The 27196-nt window shown below is 44.6% G+C and overlaps 2 protein-coding genes across 4 annotated transcripts; both read right to left on the reverse strand.

Moving 5' to 3' along the window:
• Nucleotides 1-10: 10 nt before the first annotated feature.
• Nucleotides 11-19906, reverse strand: HSF4 (heat shock transcription factor 4). Its single transcript, XM_081921077.1, has 13 exons — nucleotides 19740-19906; nucleotides 13212-13320; nucleotides 12296-12423; nucleotides 11059-11183; nucleotides 10399-10474; nucleotides 9333-9397; nucleotides 8303-8402; nucleotides 6247-6371; nucleotides 5195-5422; nucleotides 4543-4648; nucleotides 2681-2746; nucleotides 1771-1877; nucleotides 11-553 (listed from the first exon to the last, which is right to left on the reverse strand). The coding sequence occupies exons 1-12, from the start codon at nucleotides 19860-19862 to the stop codon at nucleotides 1818-1820; spliced, it is 1311 nt and encodes a 436-aa protein (XP_081777203.1). The 5' UTR covers nucleotides 19863-19906; the 3' UTR covers nucleotides 11-553; nucleotides 1771-1817.
• Nucleotides 19907-21053: 1147 nt separating this feature from the next.
• LOC309375025 (F-box/LRR-repeat protein 8-like) lies at nucleotides 21054-26789 on the reverse strand. Of its 3 annotated transcripts, none has more exons than XM_081920395.1 (3): nucleotides 26693-26789; nucleotides 24916-25124; nucleotides 21054-23152 (listed from the first exon to the last, which is right to left on the reverse strand). In XM_081920395.1, the coding sequence occupies exons 2-3, from the start codon at nucleotides 25077-25079 to the stop codon at nucleotides 22177-22179; spliced, it is 1140 nt and encodes a 379-aa protein (XP_081776521.1). In that variant the 5' UTR covers nucleotides 25080-25124; nucleotides 26693-26789; the 3' UTR covers nucleotides 21054-22176. The 3 variants fall into 3 exon arrangements, with proteins under 3 accessions (XP_081776521.1, XP_081776523.1, XP_081776522.1); XM_081920397.1 differs by lacking the exon at nucleotides 26693-26789 and adding an exon at nucleotides 25230-26291; XM_081920396.1 differs by lacking the exon at nucleotides 26693-26789 and having other exon boundaries at nucleotides 24916-26291.
• Nucleotides 26790-27196: the final 407 nt, after the last annotated feature.

Genomic DNA, 27196 nt, shown 5'->3' on the forward strand with positions numbered 1-27196 from the left:
AGACTGAACATGGGAAGATGCGTACCTTTTTATTGAGGTCTAAGATATCTCATGAGAAAAAACTGGACACAGAGCATTGGACAGGACCAAAGCGGTGTGTAGGGATCACCTCCTCACTCACTGTCAGTAGCAGTTCAGAAATAAAAGCTTCATTTGTAGCATGATGGGAGCTTCAAAAACAGACAGATAATCCCTTTGACAGCTAACTGTCACTCACAACCTTTGACAGAGAAACAAAAATGACTGCATCACATTTGTGTATCTGTTATGAGTGACTGACTTCCACTTCTTTACATTCAGGCTGCTAGATGTCCCCCCCCCCCGGGGGGGGGGAACCATAAATAGTTTAAGCTAAGCAAAAGATCACTCATCATTCTCATTCGGGGAGATCAGGTTCGATGGGATGTAACTGAGAAGGGGATTTTAAAGTCCACAGCAGGGAAGAAGGAAGGTGCTGTTCTAGACCCAGTGTAAAAAGATAAACTGTTTGGTACATTCATAGTGTTGCTCCTCCAAAAGTGCAGACAGATGCTTTCCAGAATGACGTCTCTCCCTAAGAACACAAATAGAAAATAGAGAATATTTCTACCAGTGTATTAGTTAACATGAATTGGCAGAGATCTAAACAAAATGTGACATAACATCTACTCTCTCAGAGGAGAGGATGAACAATGAATAAGACAATGGTCCATGTGATAGGTGTCTGATATCAAGCAACCTAGCCAATGTTTTTATTTAGGTTATTGGATTGCTAAATCTTCGGATTTTAGAAGGCAGGTTAGACTGTAACAACATACAGCAACTCACTCTAACACAGTGTTTTTCAACCCTGTTTCTGTGGAACCTCTGGGTTTCACAATCCTCTAGGAGCTCTGCAAAATTTTACAAGGTCCTACCTCAGGCACTATACGTTCCCCTCTTCTGCCGGTCACAAACACACACCACCCATGACCATGAATCACGGAAAGACACCTAACTCACCAAGTCTCAGATGGAAAGGTTCATTCTGATTTTTTTAAATGAACAATATACATTTATGAATATTCTTGAATTCTTAACTCCCCAGTGACATTGAATACTTGTTTGCAACTGACTAGAATTTATAACAGCATCTTTGCTTCCCACACAACAAGATTAGTGGAAATTAAGGGCTGGTTTCACATTCCCAGTTACTATGCATTCCCAGCATTCCCAGTGCTGAGCTTTTAATCCATGTTCACAAAACATTATCCAAAATGCACATTTATCCTGTACTTTGTTATAAAAGACTACTGTTGGATGTATTGTTCCACAAACCATTTCTAATGTAACTCCAGTCAAGGGGTGAACACCTTTGCAGGGGTGAAGACATCCCTGACCTGGCAAGGGTCCAAGGTGCGCACACAAGCAGAAACAAATCTGACACTAAGGCAGAAAGATGTGCACTGCTAAGGGCAAAATGCTATAAAATGCACCCAAAAACAACACTGAGTTCTAAGGCAGCAATGTGAACACACCCTAAGATTAAATGCTTCTGGAGTCCTGGCTATGCAAGTGTTATGTGCAAACAGAGTTATTGAGATGGGGCTTGCATTGCTGAAAATTGCACAGGAGGTAGAAGGGAGCACAGGAGGCCAAATGAAAAAGCAAAAAGTTCATTGTCTCTGAAATGTCACAACTTGCTGAATTGCTTGCAAAGAGCTCCTAATTAGGGATGCTTCTGCCAGCAAAATCAGCCTCTGCATGGTAGACTGTCACTTCTCTGTGTGGAAGGTTAGCTAGGAGCAGTACCTGAGCAAGAGGCATTAATTTGGGGATTTAACACTCGGGAGGACCTCTTATTTGCATTCTTCTCCAGATCCACAGTTGGCATCTGTGTCCTGATGCAAAAACACAAACTACAACAATGCACAATTATACAAAGGCAGGAAGAGAGGGGTGCTGTGACAGAGAAACCAATCAAGCAGTAACATTACATCTGCTGTCCTGGAAATAGCTGTGCTAGGTAGGCAACTATCATCACTAAATGCAGAGAGAGGCTGTCTAAGGCCCAAAGCAGCTGTGTCTGGGCACGTGGCTACTCTGTTCATGCTATTTTCACTAATATCTTTTGTACATATTACTTGACTGGTGAACAGCATTGCAAAATTCAGAGAAGTGCATTTATGGAAGGATGACTGTGTTTTGGTTTGCATATTGTTCAATCTCGTGCAAGTTTAGTGGATTCAACTTTAAATGCAAACTAAAATTTCTCTCTCATCCTTAGGCAAATTTTGGGCTCCTAGGCAAAAGCCAACCCAGGTAAACATATCCCACACCCGAAAGTATTTAGAGATTCACACTACTCACCTTAGAACATGGGCATAGCCAGGATTTATATTGGGGGCAGGCTTTATGTTAGAGGGAACAGAATCTCAGCTAAGTATTTTGTAGTGATTAACTTGATGGGGGGTGTGACTGACCTTCCCCACACCCTCCCTTGGCTATGCCCAGGCCCTAGAAATTTCCCCCTCCCCACTTTTCATGGGAATGAAGGTCAGGCGAACGTCTGTGTGGTTCTGTTTGTATTGTGTTGAAGGACTTCGTCCAGCCCTATCTCAGAGTCTCCTGCAAGCTCCTCCCAGTTCAATACCACAGGTGTTTTGGTGGTGTTCAGATGCCACTCCCACCCCCCCTCCCATCCTGCGCATGCATGTCTTACCGAGGACAAATTGGCCTCCACATCATTCAAATTCCATTCACTTGCAGATATAGTGGGGTTGAAAACCTAAAACAAACAAGGTGTTAGATGAACCACAGCTAAAAAACATGAGGAGGATATAAGGTTTTTGCTTCATTTGATTCCTGCTCTGCCTGCATTGGGGTGGGGGGAAGTAGGCTGTATGTCAAGACCCTTCTTACCTCTAGGATCCAGCAAGTAAAGATTCAAATTCTTCGTGAGGTGATAGCCTAGGTAATGGGCCATTAAGGGAACAAAGGAAGTGGATCTGTGCCAGAAACAAAATAGGTGTGCCTCCCTTCCTCAACTGGCTGGTAGTTAGAAAAACAAAGGCCAGAGTGAAGAGTGAAGTGATTTAAGCTAGGAGCTGGAAGCTGGAAAAGCGGCAGGCTTGTAAGTCAGAGATAGAGAGAACCATGTTTGATTTCTGCTCAAATCCAAGGCTGTGGCTATGGGGGAAGAAAGGCACTATTGGGGTGTTAATGCTGTCAGTACCCCCCATTGTAGGCTCAGGTTGTATATATGTATAAATAAACCATATATCCTAAATACATCACAGTCTCCACTCTGCCTCATTCCCAAGGAACCATGAACCCTGGGTAAGTGCCTGGACCGCCTGGAATCTCACTCAGATATCAGGGTAGCGTCAAACTGCATAATTAATTCTACAGGTAGGATTTCAGTCACGGTGATTTCTGTTGTTCAGATTGTAGGAAACAGTTTTTGCCAATTCTTCAAAAAATCTCTAGTTAACAACAACAAGAAGAAAAGAGCAAACAAAGATATAAAATAAAGTAGATGTGGGTATTCAGAGCAGCCTGTGTGGGTGACTGAGCAACCAAATTCCACCTGTGGCTGAATTTTGTTGACTCACCCAAACTCTGTGCACCGGAGGGGGGGAGGCTAGGAAGAGTGTGATTGTGATGGGAACATCTTGTGGCAGGAAGTTCCATATGTTAATAATCATGTATTGTGTACATGTCTTTCTTTTGCCTGAAATTTTGTAAAAGAAACGGAAATGCCCAAATTTTGCTTCCTCAGATTTCATTAGCCAAATTTCTAGGTTAAACATAATAAGATGTTGCTGCTGGAGCGTGCATTTTGCATTCGTTTTAATTCCACAAATCTCTGCCAGCTAGTGAGCTTAATTGAGCCAGCCAAGTCTCAACATTTTCCAGCAAAACCTGATAATCTCAAAGTGTGTATTTTAGAATCATAGAATCATAGAGTTGGAAGAGACCACAAGGGCCATCGAGTCCAACCCCCTGCCAAGCAGGAAACACCATCAGAGCACTCCTGACATTTGGTTGTCAAGCCTCTGCTTAAAGACCTCCAAAGAAGGAGACTCCACCACACTCCTTGGCAGCAAATTCCACTGTCGAAAAGCTCTTACTGTCAGGAAGTTCTTCCTAATGTTTAGGTGGAATCTTCTTTCTTGTAGTTTGGATCCATTGCTCCGTGTCCGCTTCTCTGGAGCAGCAGAAAACAACCTTTCTCCCTCCTCTATGTGACATCCTTTTATATATTTGAACATGGCTATCATATCACCCCTTAACCTCCTCTTCTCCAGGCTAAACATGCCCAGCTCCCTTAGCCGTTCCTCTTAAGGCATTGTTTCCAGGCCTTTGACCATTTTGGTTGCCCTCCTCTGGACACGTTCCAGTTTGTCAGTGTCCTTCTTGAACTGTGGTGCCCATTTACCATTCAGAAACCAATTAGTTCAATGTGTGTGAGGAGTTTATGGATTTGAAGAATTATATCTGCTCCAAGGGTGGCTTCTACCACTTTGAAAAACAAGAATGATGAAACTATAAAACTCTTATCATGATTAGACAAAAACTTACATCCAAAGGACTGGCAGCTTCAAGATTATACTGCTGGTTTCTCAGTAGGATCTGAAGGCCTTCCAGATTCAAATCAGCACTATCTAAAGGATCAGAGATTTCTGCTCTGTGAAAACACAAGAGGAAGAGTTGCCCACTGGGATTCAGGTTAAGCATTTGTATAACAGGTGGATCAACGCTCTTTCCCCCATCTGTTGTCCAAGGAACAAAAGGCAAGGGCATGGTGTTTTGTTTTTCCCCATTTTATATTCATAACAAGTTTCTGAAGAAAGTTATAGGATTCTTCTATGAGTCTCATGCCAGGATCCACTTCCTAGCTTAACCTGGAATTAGGTTAAGCTATAGACCAAGAATGGGGAGCCTGTGGCCCTCCAGATGTTGTTGGACTCAAGATCCCATCAGCCCCAGCTGGAATGGCCAATGTTCAAGGATGATGGGAATTGTAGTCCGGATCATACAGAGGGCCACACACTCCCCATCTCTGCCATAGTTCTTTTTGCTGTGATGAGTACCTAAAGAATCAGTGTTTTGCTAGTTGCATCCTCAGGATCCCCTAAGGCACAAGCAAATATTTGCATAGCTGCAACTACTAAAGCCTTCATGCGATGAAACAGTGTGGTGCTAGAGCACATAGTGGCGCTCCTCCCCTCACCTGTCTAGAGATGCCCTTCTGCCTCTTCTGTCAAGTGTCTGCAAAGTTGCTGGCTGTGGCACATCGCAGCTCCCTCTGCCGTCTAACACAGACTGAACCATGGCAACAGGCAACACAGGAGGGTCTGAGCAGACATTACAGCCAATCAAGGGGACAGCAGGATCTGTGGATGCGGCTTTCTGCTCAGGGCTAATGGGTTCTTCCTTGACCAGCAGGAGGCAGGTTTCCCTGAACCAAAGACAAGTTTCAGCGCCACCCTGATGCTTTTTTCCTTTCAACTCACTCCAGAGCCAAAACTAGGCACACAGCAGAAACCAATGTGCATGAAAGTCAGTTCCTTCCCCCATATCAAGGGGAGGGTGCAAAATGGAGAGGAGAAGCAATGGGCATGAATACAGCGTGGTATGGTATTTAGAATGTTGGACTAAGCCTGAGAGGCCAGGGTTCAAGTCTCCAAGCAGCCAGGAAACTCACTGGGTGACCAATCACTGTCTCTCAAACTAGCCAACCTCACAGGGCTGTTGTGAGGATAACATGGAGAAGACGAGAACCATGCACACTGCCCTGAGCTGGTTGGAAAAAAAGGTGGGATATAAATGCAAGAAAATAAATAAATATTGGAAATGCTAATTGAGAGAATGGGGAAAGGGGAATGAAAGGCAGAAGTGGCAGGGGGAACCTTTTTCGATATTCTCACTATAGGCAGAGTCCATCCTGCAAAAGCAGCATTATAAGCAGACGACTGAGTATAAATCCACCACTAATGCATTATTATTGCACCAGTGACACAGAATTATACAATCATTGAATTGTAGAGTTGGAAGAGATCCCGAGGGTCATCTAGTCCAACGCCCTGCTATGCAGCAATCTCAACTAAACTATCCCACATGTTGCAGAACACACATGGGGATGGGGTGGGGACAAAAACCACCCGTCTGGAGGAGCCCCTAATGCAAAGCTGGCCCTGGCCTATTCAGTCTCCTGTGGCATTTATTTATTTCTGTCTCCTACATCCATCCATGTTGCTCGCTAAAACACTTGATTTTTCTTACCTCTCCCTGTTGGATGTAGGCTGCATGACCACAGCATTAGATGGCGACACTTCAGTAACATCAGATATTATTGGCCCTCCGGGGACAGCAGGGCTGTTTAAGCATGAAGCAGGTTCCGCAGATGGCTGCAGGCAAGGATGGGGGGAAAGACATATTTTTAAACAAATCAACAGTAAAGCGTCGCTGTAATGGTCAGCGGTGCAGTTGGGTAATGTTAGACTATAGACTTAAATCATGTGCCCCTCCCCGCTCTATATACCTGCACCAATTGGACTATATTAAATTTGAGACCACTTCAAGTTATAGAATCACAGAACTGTAAAGTTGGGAGGGAAGCCAAGGGTCAGCTAGCATTGCAATGCAGAAATCATAGCTAAACAATTCCTGAGAGGTGGCCAACCAACCTCTGTTTAAATATCTCCAACGGAAGAGAGTCCATTCATTACCTTACAAGGTACTGAACAGCTCTTACCATCAGAAAGTTCTTCCTAATGTTGAGTCAGAATCTCCTTTCTTGTAATTTGAATCCTTTGTTTTGGGTCCTACCCTCTGGACCAGCAGAGAACAAACTTGCTCCATCCTCCATTGGCCAGTCCTTTAGATAACTGAAGATGGCAATCGTATCACCTCTCGGTCTACATTTCTCCATGTTAAACACAGCTAACTCCTGTTCCTCATAAGGCTTGGTTTCCAGACCCTTTATCATCTGGGTCTCACTCCTCCACACACGTTCAAGCTTGTCAATATCCTTCTTAAACTGTGGTGCCCAGAACAGGTCAGTCTTCTAAGGTTCTGCTTCAGAATGTAACCAGCTGCTGGAGTGGGAGGGGGGAGTTTCTGCTCATTCTGCTGAGGCAGCAGGGAAGCGGCGAAGGAGGCTGCCCTCAAATCCTGCCCTGATGGAGCCACTGGTAATTGTACTTTTTCTCTTGCCAATTGAAACTATACAAATTGGCTTGGGAGGAAGGTCCCACTTAGTGTGGAACAGGCACACATTACATAGCAAATTCCCAACCTCCTTTTTGCCTTGTGATGCTAATGTCATGACATATGCAGGAGGAAATCCACGTATACAAAAAAGGGGTGCACCCCAAATCTCCCCTGAAACCATTTTAAACTCTCCACCCTCAACACACAAATTACTTCCATAAACAAAGGTTTGGGGACACATGTTTCCTGAAGGAAAGTGTTTTTTTTCTAGTCAGGTTTATTTTGTTAACTTTATTGCTCACTTTTTTAAACAAAGTAACTCCAAGTGACTTACAATACAAAAGCACCAAACAGATAGATACATTGAAACTGGGATAATAGAAAACAAAGAAAAATCTAAAAGGCAATTCTATTTTTCAGAAACTGGATTAAAACACGCCCCCCTCTGAGGCCACAGATGATTAAAAGCCAAAGGGCCTGGTGAAACAGAAATGCGCTGCCTATAAGTTGCTTTTGCAAAACATGGAGGCATTCTTGAGTGGAACAATCTGATTTAAATGAATTAGAATTTAAATTTAACTGAATAATTGATTAAATTTGAAAAGATGCAAACATGAATAAAGCAACTACTGTATCTTGAAGCGGGGTGGGCGGGGCAGAAGCATGACTCCTTTGCTTTGAGATGAAGCACACAGCCCCTTGTTTCAGCAGGGACCATTTAAAAAGAGGAAATGTTTCCTATATGTGAAAGAATGTCTGCTTCTTCATAGATAGCACCTGCTGTCACTCACAGTGTTTGCAAGTATCTATACTGAAAGGGTAACCTAGTGTGGCAAAGCATGTGTTTTGCATGCAGTAAGTCCCAGTTTCACTCCCTGGCATCTCTAGTAAGGGCTGGAGAAGTCTACCATCTGAAATCCCAGAGAGCTGCTGCCACTCAGTGCTGTACACAACAAATACTGAGCAAGATAGATCAGCGATCTGACTCAGGGAAAAGACAGCTTCAGGTGTATGTTTAAAAATAATTAAAACTTTTTTTAAAAATGTTTGATTAATCGCTAGCACCTTGCAAATAAATAAAAGCAGGCAAGAAGACTAAATTAGATGGATGTCATCCCAAACCCACCGACTGGATGAAATAGGAGTCATGAATGGGATCCAAAGACAAATGCTTCCTGAACTTTGTCATTTGTGGAGTAGAGTTGCCATCATCCAGCATGAGAGGTCTGTTGAGAGAAGGAAGCCCAAATCCTTAATCTCAGTCACTCTGATGTGTGACTTGTAAGAACACTATCAAAAGCTCATTGGTTCTGGGGGTGAGTGTTGAATCTTTCCGGGGGCAGCTAAAGGAAAGAACAGCTGGCGCTTCTTTGGGGCTTTAGGAGGCTTCTCAGCTGATCAGGTGGCACTTGGAAACACAAACACACGGAAACCGCTCCATGAAGTCCAGGCTCCCCACTCATTCAAAGCAATTTCCACAACACCAGCCTTCTTCAACCTGGTGCCCTCCAGATGTTTTGGACTACAACTCCCATCAGCCCCTGCCAACACTAGTCACACCACCCCTCGCTCACAAATACAGCAGCTTGTCCTCTGAGCCCAGAGCTGTGGGGTTGCTACTCCTGTAACTAGAGTCCTAAATTAGACCTCCCCTTTGTCTACTCCAGCAAGGCAGCTCTAATGTTCCTAGGCTGTCCATATGGCAAACCATCACAGGCCTTCCCTAGACTTTGCATCTGTTTACAGCCACCTAATAAGCTCACCTAATAGGCTTGGCAGTCCCAGAGGTGCACCTCCCCCCACCCGCCCCCTGTAATGATACTACTGGAAAACCTCTCTGTGGTTTCCACAGGGGACCTTGCTTCCACTCCCCTTTCTCTTCAAATTTTCTTCTTTCAATCCCCTGTATACCACTAAAACAAAGGTCACAGGAAGCTGACAGGGTGGTTCTCCAAGGGCACTGAATGAGACCTGTCAGCAGCTCTGACTCATCAGTTCCCAGCCCCATTCATTTTTCTGTCACCATGGTGCCCAGGTCTGGTGACCTACCACGCCACTTGGAGCTGAGCTGGGTGGGTGGGGGGGTTAAATGAAGGGTGAGCCCCCAACTAGTTTCTTGCCCGTGCATGTCCATGCAGTCACATGAGGGTACTTACAGCTTTCTCTTTATTCCAGCATTGCTGGGGCTGGATTGGAGCTGGCCGAAGAGAAACTGAATCAGCTGTCAGGGGAAATCAAGGTCAGGTGTTTGTCAGTCAGCACAGTGATTTGGCACTCCACCGTCCACTTCTCTGCTCACACAAGGAGGAGCTCCCTTCCAGGGGAAGGAGGGCTGCAAGCATCTGCTTTGCATGGAGATCTAGGTTCAACCCCCAACATCTGTAGGTAGTGCTTGGAGAAGCTCCCTAACCTGCAGTCCTGGAGAGTCACATCCAGTCTGTGTAGACAACGCAGATCTAGATGGAGTAATGATCTGACTTGATGTAAGGCAACTTCTTATATAAGGCAACTTTCACGTTTCCAAAAATGAAGGACAGGGGCAGGCAAGATGAGACAGACATGGCCATCTTCCTCAACATGAATGTAAGCATACATCAAAAGTGTGCACTCTTCAAGGAATGCAGTGAACATGCAACACTTGGAATAGGAAGGGACTCTTGGGGAGGGTGGTCATATTGATAGATGCTACCCTGCCCAGGGGTAACAGAAGGCACCCCAACTTTGTGCCACATTGGATCAGAAACCTGGGTGATTCCTGAGATGAAATGTAGCTATCCTAGTCCTGAAGCATCTGCACAAATTAGGAAAGCTTGTCTTCTTCAGGCTGTGAGGGCAAGGACAGATGGAAGAGTGTGTGTGCATGTGTGTATAAACATGAGACTTTGCATGGCTGGAATGTAGCCTATTGTGCAGAGGCAAGAGTCCATTCTATTGCTCCACCCACTTTTGCCTCTAACCCTGCCCAGCATTGGCATGTGGCACCTAAGAGGCTGCCTATGTGGGAATGCCACTCATGAGGAAATATGCCCTTTGAGTTTAAAAAGTTTCCCACTCCTGTATCAGATGAGCCCATCTGCCGCACAGAACCACATTCCCCAGCGTTCCTTGAGAAAGCCCTGACTGTTGACCGTGTGCCAATTTCAGTGAAGCCAACCACCACCACCCCAATCTGCAAGTAGCAAATACTCCCCACCACATTATTGGCATCAACAGAAATGTTACCTTATTGATCACTTTCTCATGCTGTGAATGATTCTGCCTGAGACACACAACTTCCCTCCACAAAACTTCATTTTGCCTGAAAGGAAGAGAGAACGGCAGGCTGAGTCTCTGAATGAATCAACAGTGAATGCGTACTTGTAGGCCTTCGTGATTCTGGCAGCAATCTTAAACAAACCTACGACAGAATAAGCACGACTGACCTCAGCGGGACTTATTTCTCAGATAACATTTATAGGATTGCACTGACAATTTGGAAATCCTAAGTGCCAGTAACTTTTGTTTCCCTTACTAAAGGGAGGGGAAGGTTGTCCTTAGAGCACCTTTAGAGTTTTATATATAGATATCTAACTATGAGGCTGCATCAATTTTTGTTGTCTTCTCTCTTTGGGTCCATTCGGACCCCTGCCACAACTCCTGCCGAGATTGGGCACAGGCCTTGGGCTCTTGCGCTCACCCAAACTGGAGAGAGTCTACAGTTATTTGAATGTCAGGCCTTAATCTATGACATAGAAATCATAGGTTTGACATCTGGAGTAAAGATGGGCCCATATTCAGGTAACTGCCATGGAATCATAGCACCGTGGAGCTGGAAGGGACCCCCGAGGGTCATCTAGTTCTACCCCCTGCAATGCCAGGATGCTTCTGGTAGCATTCACTTACTGCTTCATGTCCTGCACCTGACACTCCATTGTCTCTTGCTGACCCCGGAGGATCTGGATCTCGTACAGTAATCTGCTAAGGTCTTCTTGGCGCATCTTGGTTTCTTCACTTTTCACAATGGATACCTGAAGAAAAAACCAAAGAAAGAAGCAGAAATAGAAGGATACATTGTGCAAATGTGTGAGGTAGGAAACACAATCCAGGGAACGCTAAATGCAACTAAGGCCCTCTTCACCCAGTGCATTCCTGAGCTTTTGCAAGCGTACTCCTAAAAATGCAGTGGGTGAATGTCAGGGAAACATAAATACATTTGCTGGCAAGTGTTATTTTTATCTGGTGAGGACACCTTCCCTTGTCCAGAGCCTGGACTATGGCAGGGGCAATCCCTGATGTCACATGATCTCTCCCAGGTTTAGATAATCCTACAGAGCTCAAGCTGGGAAGGAGGGTGGAAAATAAAATAATAACAACAACAATATAATGCTTGCTGTTTTAATGGGTTTGTTCACTGAATATTTTAATTGTGGATATTGATTTTAATGTTTTGATGCAATTATTTATTGCATATTTTAATGATGTGTAACTATATTTTGGTAATTGGTTTTATACTTGTAAATCACTTAGAAGCTGTTTTGGCAATTAACTGGTATCTAAATTAAATATAATAATGATAATACCATGTAGTGTATGCAGCTGCCCTAAGTCCCATTGGACTCAATGCTGCTTTCACTAGGACTTGATGGGGATGAATGTTTTCCTTTTTTTTGTATTGTGCTACTTTTACGTTGGGGGACGTGGGTGGCGCTGTGGGTTAAACCACAGAGCCTAGGACTTGTCAATTGGAATGTTGATGGTTTGAGCTCCCGTTGCTTGGTCCCTGCTCCTGCCAACCTAGGAGTTGGAAAGCACATCTAAGTGTAAGTAGATAAATAGGTACCGCTCTGGCGGGAAGGTAAATGGCATTTCCGTACGCTGCTTTGGTTTGCCAGAAGCGGCTTAGTCATGCTGGCCACATGACCCAGAAGCTGTAAGCCGGCTCCCTTGGCCAATAAAGCGAGATGAGCGCCGCAACCCCAGAGTTGGTCACGGCTGGACCTAATGGTCAGCGGTCCCTTTACCTTTACTCTTATGTTATGTATATGCCACCTGCATGGTAAGAGGTAATTCCTATCCTCTCCCAAGCAGGCCGTATGTAGCACATGATCAGAACAGCCTAATGGTTACTTGCATTTCCTACCTTCCTTTTGATGTGCTCAAGGAGGTGTTCATGGCCTTGTAGGAAATAAAGGTGCTGGAACTCAGTGTCATCACGTTCAGGCTTGACAAGGCCGCCTTGTTCAATGTTCACCACTTTCCTAAAGCCATCTAAATGGACAAACATAAGCCTGGTGAGAAGCAGGAGGATGGGTGGGGCGGGGTGCTGATTTACACATTAGGTATATATCTATGACTGCACAAAAGTGTGGATGTGACAAACATGTGCTTGCGAATTAGTGTGCCGGTTCTAGAGGACAGAGAAAAAAAGCATCTGTCAAAATCCCAGATCAGCAATAAGTCTACATCTTCAATATTCCCACTATTCCCACTTTGTGTGGAGCCCCCAAGAAGGTGGGAGGCAGTGGAGAATTCTCAGTGTGCCTACCCTGCCTCTTCCAGATTAAAGGAGTCCCTGGCTGTGGACCCAGAAAAGCGAGAGACCAGTGGTCTCTCTCCCCGCCCCGCCCATCTCTTGCTTCCTTCATGTTGAACTCTTGCTAGCTGCTGATATATAATTTTTATTTATGTCACTATTATTTTTATCTCAATTCTTTGAAGAGAAGTGAGATTTAAAAACTGGTATCCCATTTATTTCACCTTTAAACTGTGCCTCTTTGTGATGCTGCTCACCAGTACAGAGTACCTGGCACCTTTTTTTTCTTCTTTTGCTGCTCTTGGCAGCCATTGTATGTGAATATATCATAAACTTAAATACCTCTAACAAACATTAACTTACTAGGTTGCCAAATACATAAGTCAGCTCTAGTGCTTCTGCTTTTTAGGTCTGCCAACGTACTAAAACCACATTTTAAAAGTACAAAATTCATTTTAATCATGACATTTCCTCCATCATACAAGCAAGACTGTACTTTCTAAATCTTGGGAATGTTACTTACACATGTTCAGTTGTCGCACAAAGCTGGCCATATTGTTGTGTTTGAAATACTTAGGCAGCACCTCCTTGGCAAACTGACTCTGATCAAAAACATGGAAGCTGGAACCATTCTTTAAAGGAAAAAAAAAGAGTTAAACAATGTTAGCTACCTGCTCATTACTGTAAAGCTCTAATGCTAAACAGATTCTACAAATATGTGAAACCGGATTAATAACAAACCACCATTTTCAAACAAAGGACAGGCTGAAATTTGCATCCTGGCTGCCATTTCTGAGGTGTGTTTTTTGGCGCTTTAATTCACATTTAAATACTTGAAAATCTAAGAGTGAGGCTTGTGGTGCCTTAGAGATGTAACAATATTTTATCATGACATTTCAGGGAGTCAAGCTCACTTTGTCAGATGCTTTAAGCAATATCTTAGTGGGCAAGTATAGAAAGGAGAAAACTGTATGTTGAATGACAATGCAATGCAAAAATCACAGTCACTAACAATGCCTCTTGGCAGAGAACCACAGGCGACGAAAGTGTGGGGCTGTGGGCACTCCAGCCCCCACAACTTTCCCCATGAAGAGGCAGGGCACCCACAATTTTTTGTGCAGGACCATGCACGTCACGGGTGCAGGTGTGGGTGCACCTGATGTCAGCATGCCTAGCTCACCCCCCCCCCCCGGAAAGCCATTGCGCCCAGCCCAACCGGGCACACTGAACGAACCATCTTGTAAGCCAGGTTTTATTTTCTCAGGTGTGCAATTTGGTACCTCAGCACCAGACAGGCACTTATGTCTGCTGTCTTCATCGTGAAACACCAACCCATAAGCAGACCTCATTGCTGCAACATCCTACCTGATTTTTCTACCAAAATAACAATAAAATCTCCATCCAACCCCCATCCTTCCCACTTTGTGTATCATTTTGCCTGATGGAAGTTTTGAAGAACTGGAAAGGTCGCCACATTTTTGTGACTTCTTGGGTTCGTCCTAATAAAATTACAGTATCCCTTATCTTTGGAACTTTTTTCTTATGGACCACAAAGCTTCCCTTGGTTTTTTTTTATTATGATCTGCCAACAATACAAACACTATAGCTTGTAATTAACTGTGGTTCAGTGTCGGCAGTTCGAATCCCCATGACGGGGTGAGCTCCCGTTGCTCAGTCCCTGCTCCTGCCAACCTAGCAGTTCGAAAGCACATCAAAGTGCAAGTAGATAAATAGGTACCGCTCTGGCAGGAAGGTAAACGGTGTTTCCGTGCGCTGCTCTGGTTCGCCAGAAGAGGCTTAGTCATGCTGGCCACATGACCTGGAAGCTGTACGCTGGCTCCCTTGGCCAGTAAAGCAAGATGAGCGCTGCAACCCCAGAGTCGGCCACGACTGGACCTAATGGTCAGGGGTCATTTATCTTTATGTCTGTTTCTTATTGAAGTGTGTTATTTATTTAAAATCCCAAAATGTGTACACACAGATACTCTGCATATATGTATGTAGATATAACACATACTCTTAACTGTGGGCTTGTTCACACTTTGCTCATCCTGCACCTAGAAAGCGTGAGTCCAAGAGGTTTTTCACTTGTGCTGTGCTTCCTAGGCACAGATCTGAGTGGTTTTTTGTTTGCCTCACAGGTTTCCCTGGGAAAACACCCTATTTACTGCTAAATCAGAACAAAGAGCAATCCGCAGAAAACCTGATTGCCATTTGGGCCGACTCGGCACTAAACCGTGGGTTTTCTCTGGGGAATGTGCCTGGGCAAATGGAAGCATGAACGGGCCCAGTGTGTGGATATCAATATAGCTCCTCTTCCCAATTATAGATCTCGGCACATTACACACTACTAGTTTCCAATTCTAGCTTCCTTGCTAGAAGGTGGTGGTAGAAGAAGCCCCCCCCCCCAATACCCATTCAGCAGTAATTGTGTCCACCACAATCTGAGGGAGTCCGCTCCACTGTTGAGCAGCTCTTACCATTAAAAAGCTCTTCCTTTACTGATGGCTGCAAGAGTTGTTATAGCTAGGAAGTGGAAGTAGCAAAGTGAATACAAAATGGAAGAATGGTATATAGAGGTGTGGGATATAGCTATTAATGATAAATTAACATGTGCTATTAAGGTAAAACAGAAAATATGCAGGAGAAATTATTCTGAGGAGATATGGAAGGTATTTGTAGAATTTGTACTGTTAAAATGGAAATGGGTCAAACCACCGCAAGAGGGGTTGAATTTTTGGGAGGGTGGATATTTAACAATGGAATGGTCTTGGGGGTGAGGTGGACATTTTTATTTTATTTTTATTTACTATTATTACTTTGTTAAATAAGTGTCTTCCTAATGTTTCTGACCTCCTTAGTCAGCAGTGAAAGTTAGCAGTCCTCCAGTGAACTGCTGATGTCCAGGCCCCAGTAACCCCAGTACTGACAAAATAACAGTTTTACTCAGTTCTTTTTTTCTTTAAAAAATGTTTATGGGTACTCTCATTTTCCTACTCGTATTGAAACACTGCCCCCTCAATGAGACCAAACTTAGATTCACAAAATGTTTAGGGGTTTGCATACCCCTGCATACCCCCAGAAAAAAAGAACTGGTTTTACTGGCTGCCGCAGTCAAGTGTAATTCTATAGTGCAAGTAGCCCACAAGCTTCTGTGAAAGATGCACCTCCACTATTTTATCAAAGGGTCCATTAAACAAACTTGAATAAAATGAGGTCTACCGTATTTTAGTGGATGGCAAGAGACTGATCTGACCCCAGAGGGACTCATCAGGTAAGGGTGGAACTGGGCAATTCCATGAAAAAGTCAACTTACAGAACCATTTTTCATTTCCATATATAGTTATGGTGTTCTGTATCCCTGTAAAAATAATTTCCCAGTTTCATTATCTGAAAACAGTTTTTCCAAGTAGCATCCAGCTGCATGGGACACAAGGAGACCCAGAATGTCTCTATTTCCCCATCTAATCTTTAGTTAAAGACCTCTCCAAGTAAATAGACAATAGGCTCACAATCCTTTATTGTATTGACAGTTTTGCTTTCCCATTTGGTAAACTGAGAAGAAAATTTGTGTTAAGAACACAGTCAGATGAGTTTAGGACAATAAAACCTAGTTGGTTGAGTGGCTTATGTTGGTCAGAAAAACACATGCTCTCTCCCCCCCACCACCACCAAATGAAAATAAAAGTGATGTTCTGGTTTAACTTTATTCTCTTCTTTGATTTCATTAGCATCAAGATGTGATGCTCCCTGAAATGTGTTTTACATGCAAAGTTCTTGTGATCAACATTACTCCATAATGTGCAACTTACATAACATATATGTTTATGTGTGTGATTTAACTCCCAATTCATACTTGCCTAACATCTCATGTTATGTAAGACAACAGGTGTGTGTGGCAGGGGCCAGTTTGACATAGCTTCTCCAAAATGGAGAAGTTTGGGGTGAAGGCTGTAAAGGGTCTTCTAGGCACAGGAAGAGCTTTTAAACCCCATGTCACTGTCCTAGATTAACATGCTTCCCTGCTCTTCCTCCTTAAGCAGGTAGAGAACTTGGGAAACTTTCGACCATGGCTTGCCATGCTGTACAGATTCAAAACTGGGGCTAACAAGCAAGTTTCAGAAACCACAGTTTCAAAGGTGGCTTGTTTGAAATTAGGACTACTTAATGTTAACCACAGTTTATTGGTTCAGACAAAACACACTGCAGTTGACTAGAAGCAAATGCTTTTAAGTCCTCCTGCGATCATGGAAGAGGCTGGAGAGGATGATAGGTTCATTTACATCTTACCAATCTGTAGTTTAGTGAGGCAGTGGGAAACCTCCAGCATGTTCAGCCTAATTAGACCTACATCATCAGGGCGCACTGGGCAAATCCCACCCAACTTTTCAAGGCCTATCATCATGTATGACATCAAGTGTGGAAAAGTTCACGCCATGGCTAAAAAGAAGAACTGGGAATGCACATCAAGTGTACTCCTAATTCTTTTCTTTAAAGTCGAGTCACCTAGTGTTGTGGTGACATCAGGTTACTGGCGAGTGCAAGAGCACAACATCCAGTCTGCTGGCCGGATCCTCTTAAACACCCACAGTTTACTGGGATGTCCAAGTGCAGTATGAGGGAGATCAACTCATTCCCAAGTAGGATTAAACATTTGTCAACACATCATATTTGTGTGCTTGTGCACATATATGTATCTAGAGCAAAACAGTGCATTTTAAACTTTTTTTAAAAAAGTACCGTTAAAACGGTTTTGCAAAAGGACAGCATTTTATGTTAGTCATGGAGCAGACCGACATAAATCATTGTGTTTACATAAGTAAAGTCTGTTGGTTTCAATGGGTCTAAGTATGACTTAGCTGAGCACCACCCAATGTTTCAGAATTTACATTTAATGTATTTTTTACTTTTATGGAATACAGTTATCCATATTGAGAATGATAAAACCAGACCATTAACCAGTTCTCAGTTAGAATTTGCTCAAGATGCAGGCAGGATTTTTTCTCTTTTAAATTCACAAACAAGAGTGGTCTGAAAGGAGGGAAGAGAATGAACCAAGGAAAGTACCCTGGCTCACTTTCTTTCTTTCCATCATTACTCCCAACACAGAGCTAAAACATACACCCTGAAAATATGATTTAAAAATTCTCACCCACAAATTTAACTACTGATTCTAAAGTCTGGGTTGAGACATTTAGTGGGTAATTTTATAGGAAAGTCCTGCAGATTTGAGCACCGCCACACTTAGAGGCATTCAAGACATATATCCCATGTTCAGAGGTCAGGTGAAACTAGTTAAATCCTACTAATTTCTGCTTCCAACAAAAACAAAAACAGCCCCCCAACCCCCCCCAGCAAACATTATATTTTCTCCATATCAGCCAATGACCATTGACATACTTCATTATCTGTAATCAGAATAAACTAGCAGCACTTTTAGGTTATAAGATAAATGAAACAGCGGCCAGTAACGTGCAAAAACTAATTTTTACAGCCATCAAGAAACGCTTCACAAGCTATTAAAATGTAGCAAGTGAAAGTATAACTGATTGAAAATTAAAATCACCGTGGAAAAATAACCTTTGCGCATACCCTCCAACATTTCTCCAGTGAAAATAGGGACATCCTAAGGAAAAGTGAGACATTCCAGGATCAAATCAGAAACCAGGGCAGCTTCTCTAAAGCTGGGACGTCCCTGGAAAATAGGGACACTGGGGGGGGGGGTCTGTCTGTGTGCTGCACTGATCCTCACAGCTTCCCCTTGCCCAACATGGTGTCCTCCTGATATTGCTGGGCCCCAGCTTCCAGTGAGCCAGGGTGGTTTAGTGGTTAAGTTAAAGTCTCAGACTAGGACCTGGGAGACCAAGGTTTAAAACTCCCACAAAGCTCACTGGGTGACTTTGGGCCAGTCACTGCCACTCAGTCTAGCCTACCTCACAGGGTTGTTGTGGGGATTAAATGAGGATGGAGAGAACAGTGTATGTCACACTGAGCTCCTTGGCAGTATGACCAATGGTCACAGATTATCAGGCAGCCAAAGAAGGTATCTGGAAGGCACCAGGTTGAGAAAGGCAGGAAGGCCCATTGCCTTCCTATGCAAGATGACAGCTATGAACAAACAGTTGTGAAATAAACAAACAGGTGATCAAAAGAGCTCCAGGAACAACTTGATAGGGGAAGGCAGCTACAATTTCATGCAAACAGTAGGGATGGGCAAATCTGACAAATGTCAATTTCTCATTTAATTTTTTGCATCAGTTTGCAATTTGTTGGCATTTCAGTGCAAGTTTCTCCTAGTATGCACATTTTTGCAAAACAATGTTCCTTAATATTTGTATATTAATTATTATTTGTGTAATTATTTTAACTAATATATACATTATTATGTGCACTTTACCAATTTTTTGCAAACATTCCTTGGCTGGAGAATTTCATTGCAAAATTTGGAGAATTATGAATTTGAAGGATGGCCATGTCTTGGTTCAACGATTGTTTAGGAAAGTGCGAATTAGTTTAAGCTCACCTTTAAATGTGAACCAAATTGAATTTCTCCCCCCTCACCAGTAGAGAACCAACTGATGTAGCACCATGCAGAATGAAGTGCTGAGGTTCTGGCCCACAGTTTGTAGGTGGGGAGTTGCATTTCCAAGTGCTCCCCAGTGGGGAAAGCTCTTCACAGACAACAAACGAGCACATCACGCTTAGCACACACCCTTCTCCCTCAGAGGTAGAGTTTTCTCCCTAATATACTAAGCTTATTACATTCAGGAAACTTATGCTGGGAACATGGAACAAACCAGTTTGACACTCCAGCCCACCTACAGTCTGAAGCACTGTAGCCCAGAATTCCATCATCTCAAGTCTGTCTGATGCACAAACTAGACCTTACATTTGAGTAACCCCCACTGAACTCAACACGGCATAGAAGTAAACATGCATAACTATGTGGTTTCTGGCCAACGAAGCCCCTGTAAGTTGCACATGACACACAGTGCCCTACAAGGGCTTGTCAAACACCAAACTAGCAGCTCCCAACATTAGTTGTACTCACAATACTCCAACAGATGAGATGGTTGGTCTCAGGATCTTCTACCAATGTCCACAGCTTGGTGAGGAACGCTGGTACGTTGCTGGGGTAGCCATCCATAGCCAAGGAAGTGAATGAGTCCTGCATAGTTTTTTGTGGTGCTCTGACTACACTAGTGCCATGATCTCTTGCCCCACAGCAAAGCTCCCTTTCCTTTCTGTGCGTGTGTCAGAGGGAGAAACAAAACCATTTAGCGATCCAGGCAGAGCCGAGAAAACATCCTCCTCCCACAAAAATCACATCAGCAATGCTGCTGGCTCTCTCCCAAGCCCAGCACAATGGGCAGGCATGGCCAACCCTCGGGTTGAACAATGCACAGAATGAAAACGCACCGCTATTTGCATTGCACAATGCCGTGAATAAAGATGCAGCATCATGGAAAGAGAATACACTTGCTTGCACAAACACAGTAGGCCAGGAGGTCAGCAAAAGCCCTGGAAAGGGCCAAGGGCAGCTCTTTCGCCTTCCCCATGGTGCAACTTGGAGGAAGCGATAGTGGAAGCAGACCTCCCTGAAGGCCACCTTAAGTTTTATTTCATTTTTCTGTCAGCTTCTAGGCTGCTTTTCTTGTAGTTTCCAAGAGGACAAACACAGCAAGGAGAATTCCAACAGTAAGGAAAATGTTTCAAAGTATTTATTACAATAGAGACAATTCACAGTAGCAGAATTGAAGGTGTGCCACCTGGAGACTAGTGTCACTAGGCAGAGTGACTGACAGTTGAGGCAGTGAACAACATCCCTGTAAGTGCCTCAGAGCCCACCCTCTGCATCTGATGCCCCTGCTCACAAGCAGCTCTTCCTCCATCCAGCCATCAGCTAAGGGCTCATCCACACTTACCGTTCCTCTGCTCTTTCCAGGCACATTATGTGATTTAAAGCTCCATGTCTGAGCTCCAGAACTCTCCTTGTAAAAACCTGCTCTTTAAAGCTCAATCAGAGTAAACATCAATCTGCGGAAAACCCAAATTGAAGTTTACTCCGATTCAGCTCTAAAGAGTGGGTTTTTGTGGGAAAAGCTCAGGGCAAAAGGTAAATGTGGATAGGCCCTAATTGACTGCAGGAACCTTGGACTCAGCTGGTTTCAGAGCCATGATCTGCAAATACAAGAGCCCTAAGCAGATGTCCCAAACTCCCAGTTACATACAGAAGGCAGAGAGATGGGAAGAACTCAATGACTGTGTTATCCCCACCCATCTTCCATAGTGGGAACTGATGCATGTAATTCCATCCAGAAATGATGTCCAAAGCTTGGGTGTCTGGAGATACGTGCATCACTAGAAAGTAATGTGCACCCACATCTGCTGCCGCAGCTGCACAACAAAAATTCAAAAAGTGCCATTTGCCCATACCCCCATATTTATGGGAGAGCTGCATCTATAGGATTTCAGCCTGTGATGCTGCCATTCCAGGCAGCCATCCTCTTGACAAGGATGATAATCGGCACCCGAACCAGGTAGACCTCAAAATTCTCAGAAACGGAAATAGTGACCTGACACTGACTATCCTGGATCAGAGACACTCCTGAAGATAAGTCAGATCTCCAGATCAGAGCTGCAGAGCTGCAGGTCGGATAGCATACCTCTAAACCCTGGGTTGCATGTAGCTCAGTTCTACTCAGACCCATTAAATTACTGGACTCCATTTAGTCACATCTATTAATTTTGATGTGTCTACTCTGGAATAGAACTTAGCTGCATACAAAACCTATGGTAGGGGAGTTTGGAATGGTATTGCCACCAGAGTCCAGAAAGTGACTGACATACAGTGACTGAAGAACATGTTTCCTTCTTGGCAAGGCTTTAAAAAACAAGGCTTTGTTTAAGCAACAAAGCTTAAAAGTAACTAACACAAACAGACCTTTTACAAACCTCTGTCAGTCAACTGTAGGACAAGAGAGCTCCTGCTAATTTCTGCCCCTTGAACCATCACACCACCTTGGACTTACTATAGTTGAGAATATATGCTGCAAAATAAAGTTAGGTTCTTACCAAAATCGAATATCAAGTAAAGTGTTTAAAATTGTTTTATGTGCAGATCTTGGTGAACTGTGATAAATGCTATCTGTGATGTCTGAGTTGCAGGGGGGATACTAAAATCTGCAATTGTATAAAATTTAAAATATACTGTATCCAGGAGACTAAGAGAGACTTCAGTGTTATTCACACTGATTTCAAGTAACATGCTTTTATCTTCAACTCTAGGTTGGGCTTGTGGGTTTAAAATTTACAGCTACCCAAAGGACTGACTCCTGCCCTGCCTATTTTTAATCTGTGTCCATATTGTGGCTCTGGAACAGGAGACTCAGTGGAAACAGCAACCGAGTACTTTTATGCTGTTTATGCCAAATAATGTTGCTGCTCTTTCAGGGCACATGTGTGCATGAACTCTCATTTTGGTCAAATCACGGAACGACTGCTGGTGGAATATCAAAAGAGAACTTCTGTGCCGACAGGGTGTATTTTTTCAAACCTGGGCAGTGTAAAATAAAAGCTTCTACCACTGCTTCGCTAACCGCAGAGTAACAGTGAACCTCTTTCAGATGCACACACTTTCCTGCCAGTTCTATTAGTGAAGCGTTGAGGTCAGCAGAGGGGGCGTTGTAAAGGACCAGCCTCTCCAAAGTCCTGCTGTAGATGCTGGCAATGAACTTAACCTGATCAGCCATGTGCAGAGGTGTGTCAAAATGCAAAGCGGCCACAGGAATGGTTGGCTTCAGTACCACAAGCATCTTCCTTATAGGGACTGTTGGAGCAAACTCCAGCCTCACGCGGAACTGTGGGTGCTTCTCACTCACCATAGCCCAAAGCTCTTTGGGAATGTTGACGTCCAGGCCTTCATAGAAAAGGTCCAGAAACCGGAACGGCCCTCTGTTCGGTTTCAGCAGTTCCCAAAACATCTTCTCAGATAAGCTGGCATAGCAGACCCCCAAGGCAGATAACTTAGGGCAGGTCCTCAGAACATCAGAGATGGTGTCTGGCTTGAGAATCATTGGACCAGGTGCTTGGTTGTTGATGAACAAGGTGTGCAGGTTTGGGCTGCTGGATGCAATCATCTGAACAGTCCCATTGTCCAGAGTGAAAGGCATTTGCCGGAAGTCAATATACTGGAGATCAATCCCATTCCTGCTCTGAGAGATACTCCGGATGCTATGCAGGACATCTTGGCCGGAATAGAAATAGGGGCTTATTCCCAGGCATACAATACAGAGCCCCTGCAACCTGCAGCTCCGACAAGCCAACGTGTCCAAGATGCCTGTGGCTTGTCTCCGGTTCAGGTCCAGGGACTGCTCAACCACCAACTGCAGGTGTCTGATGAAGCCTAGGAACGGCTGTAGCCACTGCAACAGGCACTCATCGTCCTCATCCTCTGTGTCAAAACTGAAATAAGAGGTTGGGGAGAAGTCATGAACTCCTGCAGTGCTGAATTTGAGTTGTAGCAGATGAACACTTCTAATATTCCTCTCTGGAACACTAATTTGCATTTCTTCTAGATCTAGGAGCAAGTTAGACAACTCTACAGCTGTAGCATCACACACACACCCCGGCAACCTTTTATTTAACTATGTTTAATAGCCTTTCTTCCAAGGAGCTTGAGGCAATATCCATGTTTCTTCCCCACCCCCTTCATTTTACCCTCAGAACAACCCTGTGAGGTGGGTTCGGCTGAGAGATATCGTGACTGTCCCAAGGTCAGCCTGTAAGCACAATAGTTTGACCAACTATTAAGTCTGAGCTTTAACCATTTTCAGGTATACTTTGTGCTGCCGCCCCCCCCCCCCCATTTTAGAGGGAGAAATGTACACTTAACACTAATTTGGATTTTTCTAGGTATAAACAGTGTGGCTTGGAACATGTTTCAGCTTTCCAGGTTAGAATGAGTCAGGGAGGACCGATTATAATCAGACACCTCTAGCAAATAGAGTTTGCACATTCTGTGAGCAAAAATAAATGCTTGTTTGTGGACACTACTGCAAATGTGCACTCAAACCCATGCAGGAAATGGAACCCACCAGTTACAACATGCTCTCCATGCAGCTTGATTTAATCCTGCACTAGGACACTGTCCTCTATTATGACACACACCGTGTTTTTACTGCGAGGTGCAAAAAAAAATTTCATAAACAATTTTTGTACTTTTCAGTTAATTTGGGACCTTTGCCAAATTCCTAGGATCTGGCTTTCCAGGAAGTACTCTCACCATTTCAATACACCTGTGAAGGTGTCCCAGTGTCTTTCATTACACCCATAGCAAGTGTCAGGGACTGGCCGGCTGCTGCCGAGTGCTCCCTGAGAGCAGGTAGGCTGCAGTCTGGCACAGGAGAGGGAGCCACTGGTATATGGGAACATGCATCAGCCAGGAGGCAAGAATCAAAGGCAGGGGAAGCTTAGAAGCTGGAGGGTGGAGCACAGGATAGCTCAGAAGTAGAAGGGGGAAGAGCAGGTCAGGCAAGTGCAAGCGCCAGGTGCTTCCCACTCTCTCGTGCACCACTGTACCCCAGAACTAGGAGGGAATTGAAAAGCGATGAGCAGAGGAAGTTTCCAAACAGGCGCAGTCTCCATACATGCAGCCTGTCAGAGGAAGGCGCATAAACTGGTAGAGGGGGAGTGCCCCCCCCCCGTTGCTGCAAGTGCTCCACAGAGCACCAACCTGGGAATAGCTGCCTAGGTGCTAAATTGGAGTGCGTAGATATCCAGAGCTGTAGAAGCGCCTGTATTACCATTGACAATAAATACTTAACTACAGTATCTGATGTGTGCATTCCTTGGCTGGGAAGCGTCCTTGACAGCAAGAAGGGGAGATTGGCGGGGGGGGGGCTGAATGCGTATGACTACTGAGAGTCTCATTCACCTTTAAGTCCATACTGACCAAACTTGTGGAGGAGAGAACAAGCATGTGCCTTCCAGCAGAGAATGAGAAGGCAGTTTTGAGCCAGGGAACCTGTGGCGTTCCAGATGTTGTCTGGCTACAACTCTCAGCATCCTTATCGGCTGACCATGATAACTGGTGCCTGATGAAAACCACATCATCATCATCTTCATCTACACCACACACACACACATGGCTGTTAGCAGGCAAGGTCAATAACGTACATGTTCCTTGTTTACTCTACAAGCAACCAGCCACAAATGCTGCCTCTTACCCGATTTCTGTAAAATCCCAAACAGAACTGGAATGCACTTCTGAAGCCCAGCGCTCACACACATGCACAACGTTGTATCTGTCTCTGGCAGGCAAGAAGGAAAATATGTGGGCCAGAATTTCCCCTGGGATACAGTTCCAAAGGACTTTCGCCAGCTTAGGCATCCTCTGGAAAAGCTGACTGAAGACTCTAGAGTGCCGCCTTCCTCACTGAAAGACAATTTCCCAAAGATGAAAGGCATCAGTTCAGTACTGTCAACACTGACTGGCAGCAGCTCCACAGGTTTCCCAGCATGTGACTACTACAAGCCCTACCTGAAAAGGTCAGGGATGGAACAACATCAAAATTAGTCAGAATACATATTCCAATTTTAAAACCTGAGGCATCATATTTCTAAGTCAGATCGCATGCACGCTTTCTGAAGCGGTGGGGTGAAACTAAAATGACAAGTTGTAAAGCATGGAACAGATGGGAGAGGAAGGAATTATTACATCTATAGTCCACCTTTACCCCCAAGGAATTCAAGGTGGCACAAAAGTTTCTAGTCTTCTCCATCTTCATCTACAGCATGGGTAGGCAAACTAAGGCCCGGGGGCCAGATCCGGCCCAATCACCTTCTAAATCCGGCCCACGGACAGTCTGGGAATCAGCGTGTTTTTACATGAGTAGAATGTGTCCTTTTATTTAAAATGCATCTTTGGGTTATTTGTGGGGCCTGCCTGGTGTTTTTACATGAGTAGAAATGTGTGCTTTTACAGTGGTACCTCGGGTTAAGAACTTAATTCATTCTGGAGGTCTGTTCTTAACGTGAAACTGTTCTTAACCTGAGGTACCACTTTAGCTAATGGGGCCTCCTGCTGCCGCCGTGCCAGTAGCACGCGATTTCTGTTCTCATCCTGAAGCAAAGTTCTTAACCCGAGGTACTGTTTCTAGGTTAGCGGAGTCTGTAACCTGAAGCGTCTGTAACCAGAGGTACCACTGTATTTAAAATGCATCTCTGGGTTATTTGTGGGGCATAGGAATTTGTTCATTTCCCCCCAAAAAATATAGTCTAGCCCCCCACAAGGTCTGAGGGATAGTGGACCAGCCCCCTGCTGAAAAAGTTTGCTGACCCCCTGATCTACATCTCTATGAGGTAGGCTGGGCTGAAAGCCAGTGACTAAGCCAAGGTCACCCAGGGCTGAAGCAGAATGACTTGAAACTCCAGGGAAGCAGTCCAGTGACTCCAACCACACAGAGAAACTTCAATTGCATACTTATGTTTTATGTAAACCACTTGAGAGAGCTTGCCCATTAAATAAATAGCAATAAAGGGAATAATTGCTGAAGCGATGTCACATACACACCCAGGGGTGCCAACTTGAATAAAATATTGGGGGGTGGGGATGGAGAGCCAGGTAAGTCCCACCCCACAAAAATTGATCACATGTCATGGCGCACACACACACCATTTGAATGGCAACACCCATCAACTTGGGGGGGGGGCGGTCCCCTCAAATATTTTCGAGGGAGAGCCCAAAGTACCTCAGCCCTTAGGTGTTGACTCCAACGCACACAGCCATCTAAAGGAGCTTCCAAGTTTCCTTCCGTCCAGGTTCACAGAAATTACGCAATTTGAAATTATCGTTTGATTTATAATTCTGCAGGGCTGCCCATTTCATGCCACTCAGCGTGTTAGGGAAACCGGTAGGAGCATGCACTGGATCCGTCTTAGACAGAAGCAAGTCGGAAACGCCCCAAAAGCAAACGGTACACTTTCCTGAAAGACCCCTTTCACCTTAATCTCGGAAGCAGCAAGGATGCCCCGCAAACTGCGCCGCTTGCAGCAACCTGAAGAGCGAGCGACTGCACCAACGCCCACCCCGCGCCCAGCAGCAGCCCAGCACGAAGTGAGCACGGCGCGCCGCGCGCGCTCTTTTTCAGCCGGAGCTCCGCGTGCCTCTCACGCCACACCTGCGCGCAATTAACACCTGACCGCGAGGCGGCAGCCTGAAGTACGCGTGCGCGGGGCGGGCGGGGGGAGGGAGGGTGAAAGAAGCGCCTCACCTGAAGAGTTAACCCTGTCGCTTCGGGGCAACTGTTGCTGTTTGTAGGTTTTATTTTGGTTTTTATCTTATATTTTGAAAATGTACATCCAGGTGTTTTTTTCTTTAAATTTTTTGCGGCCCCCAAGAGAGTGGGGCCCTTGGCTGTAGCTTGTTTAGCTTATACAGTGGTACCTCGGGTTACATACACTTCAGGTTACATACGCTTCATGTTACAGACTCCGCTAACCCAGAAA

This window comes from Podarcis melisellensis (assembly GCF_964234715.1).
Source record: "Podarcis melisellensis genome assembly, chromosome: 8".
Lineage (NCBI taxonomy): Eukaryota > Metazoa > Chordata > Lepidosauria > Squamata > Lacertidae > Podarcis > Podarcis melisellensis.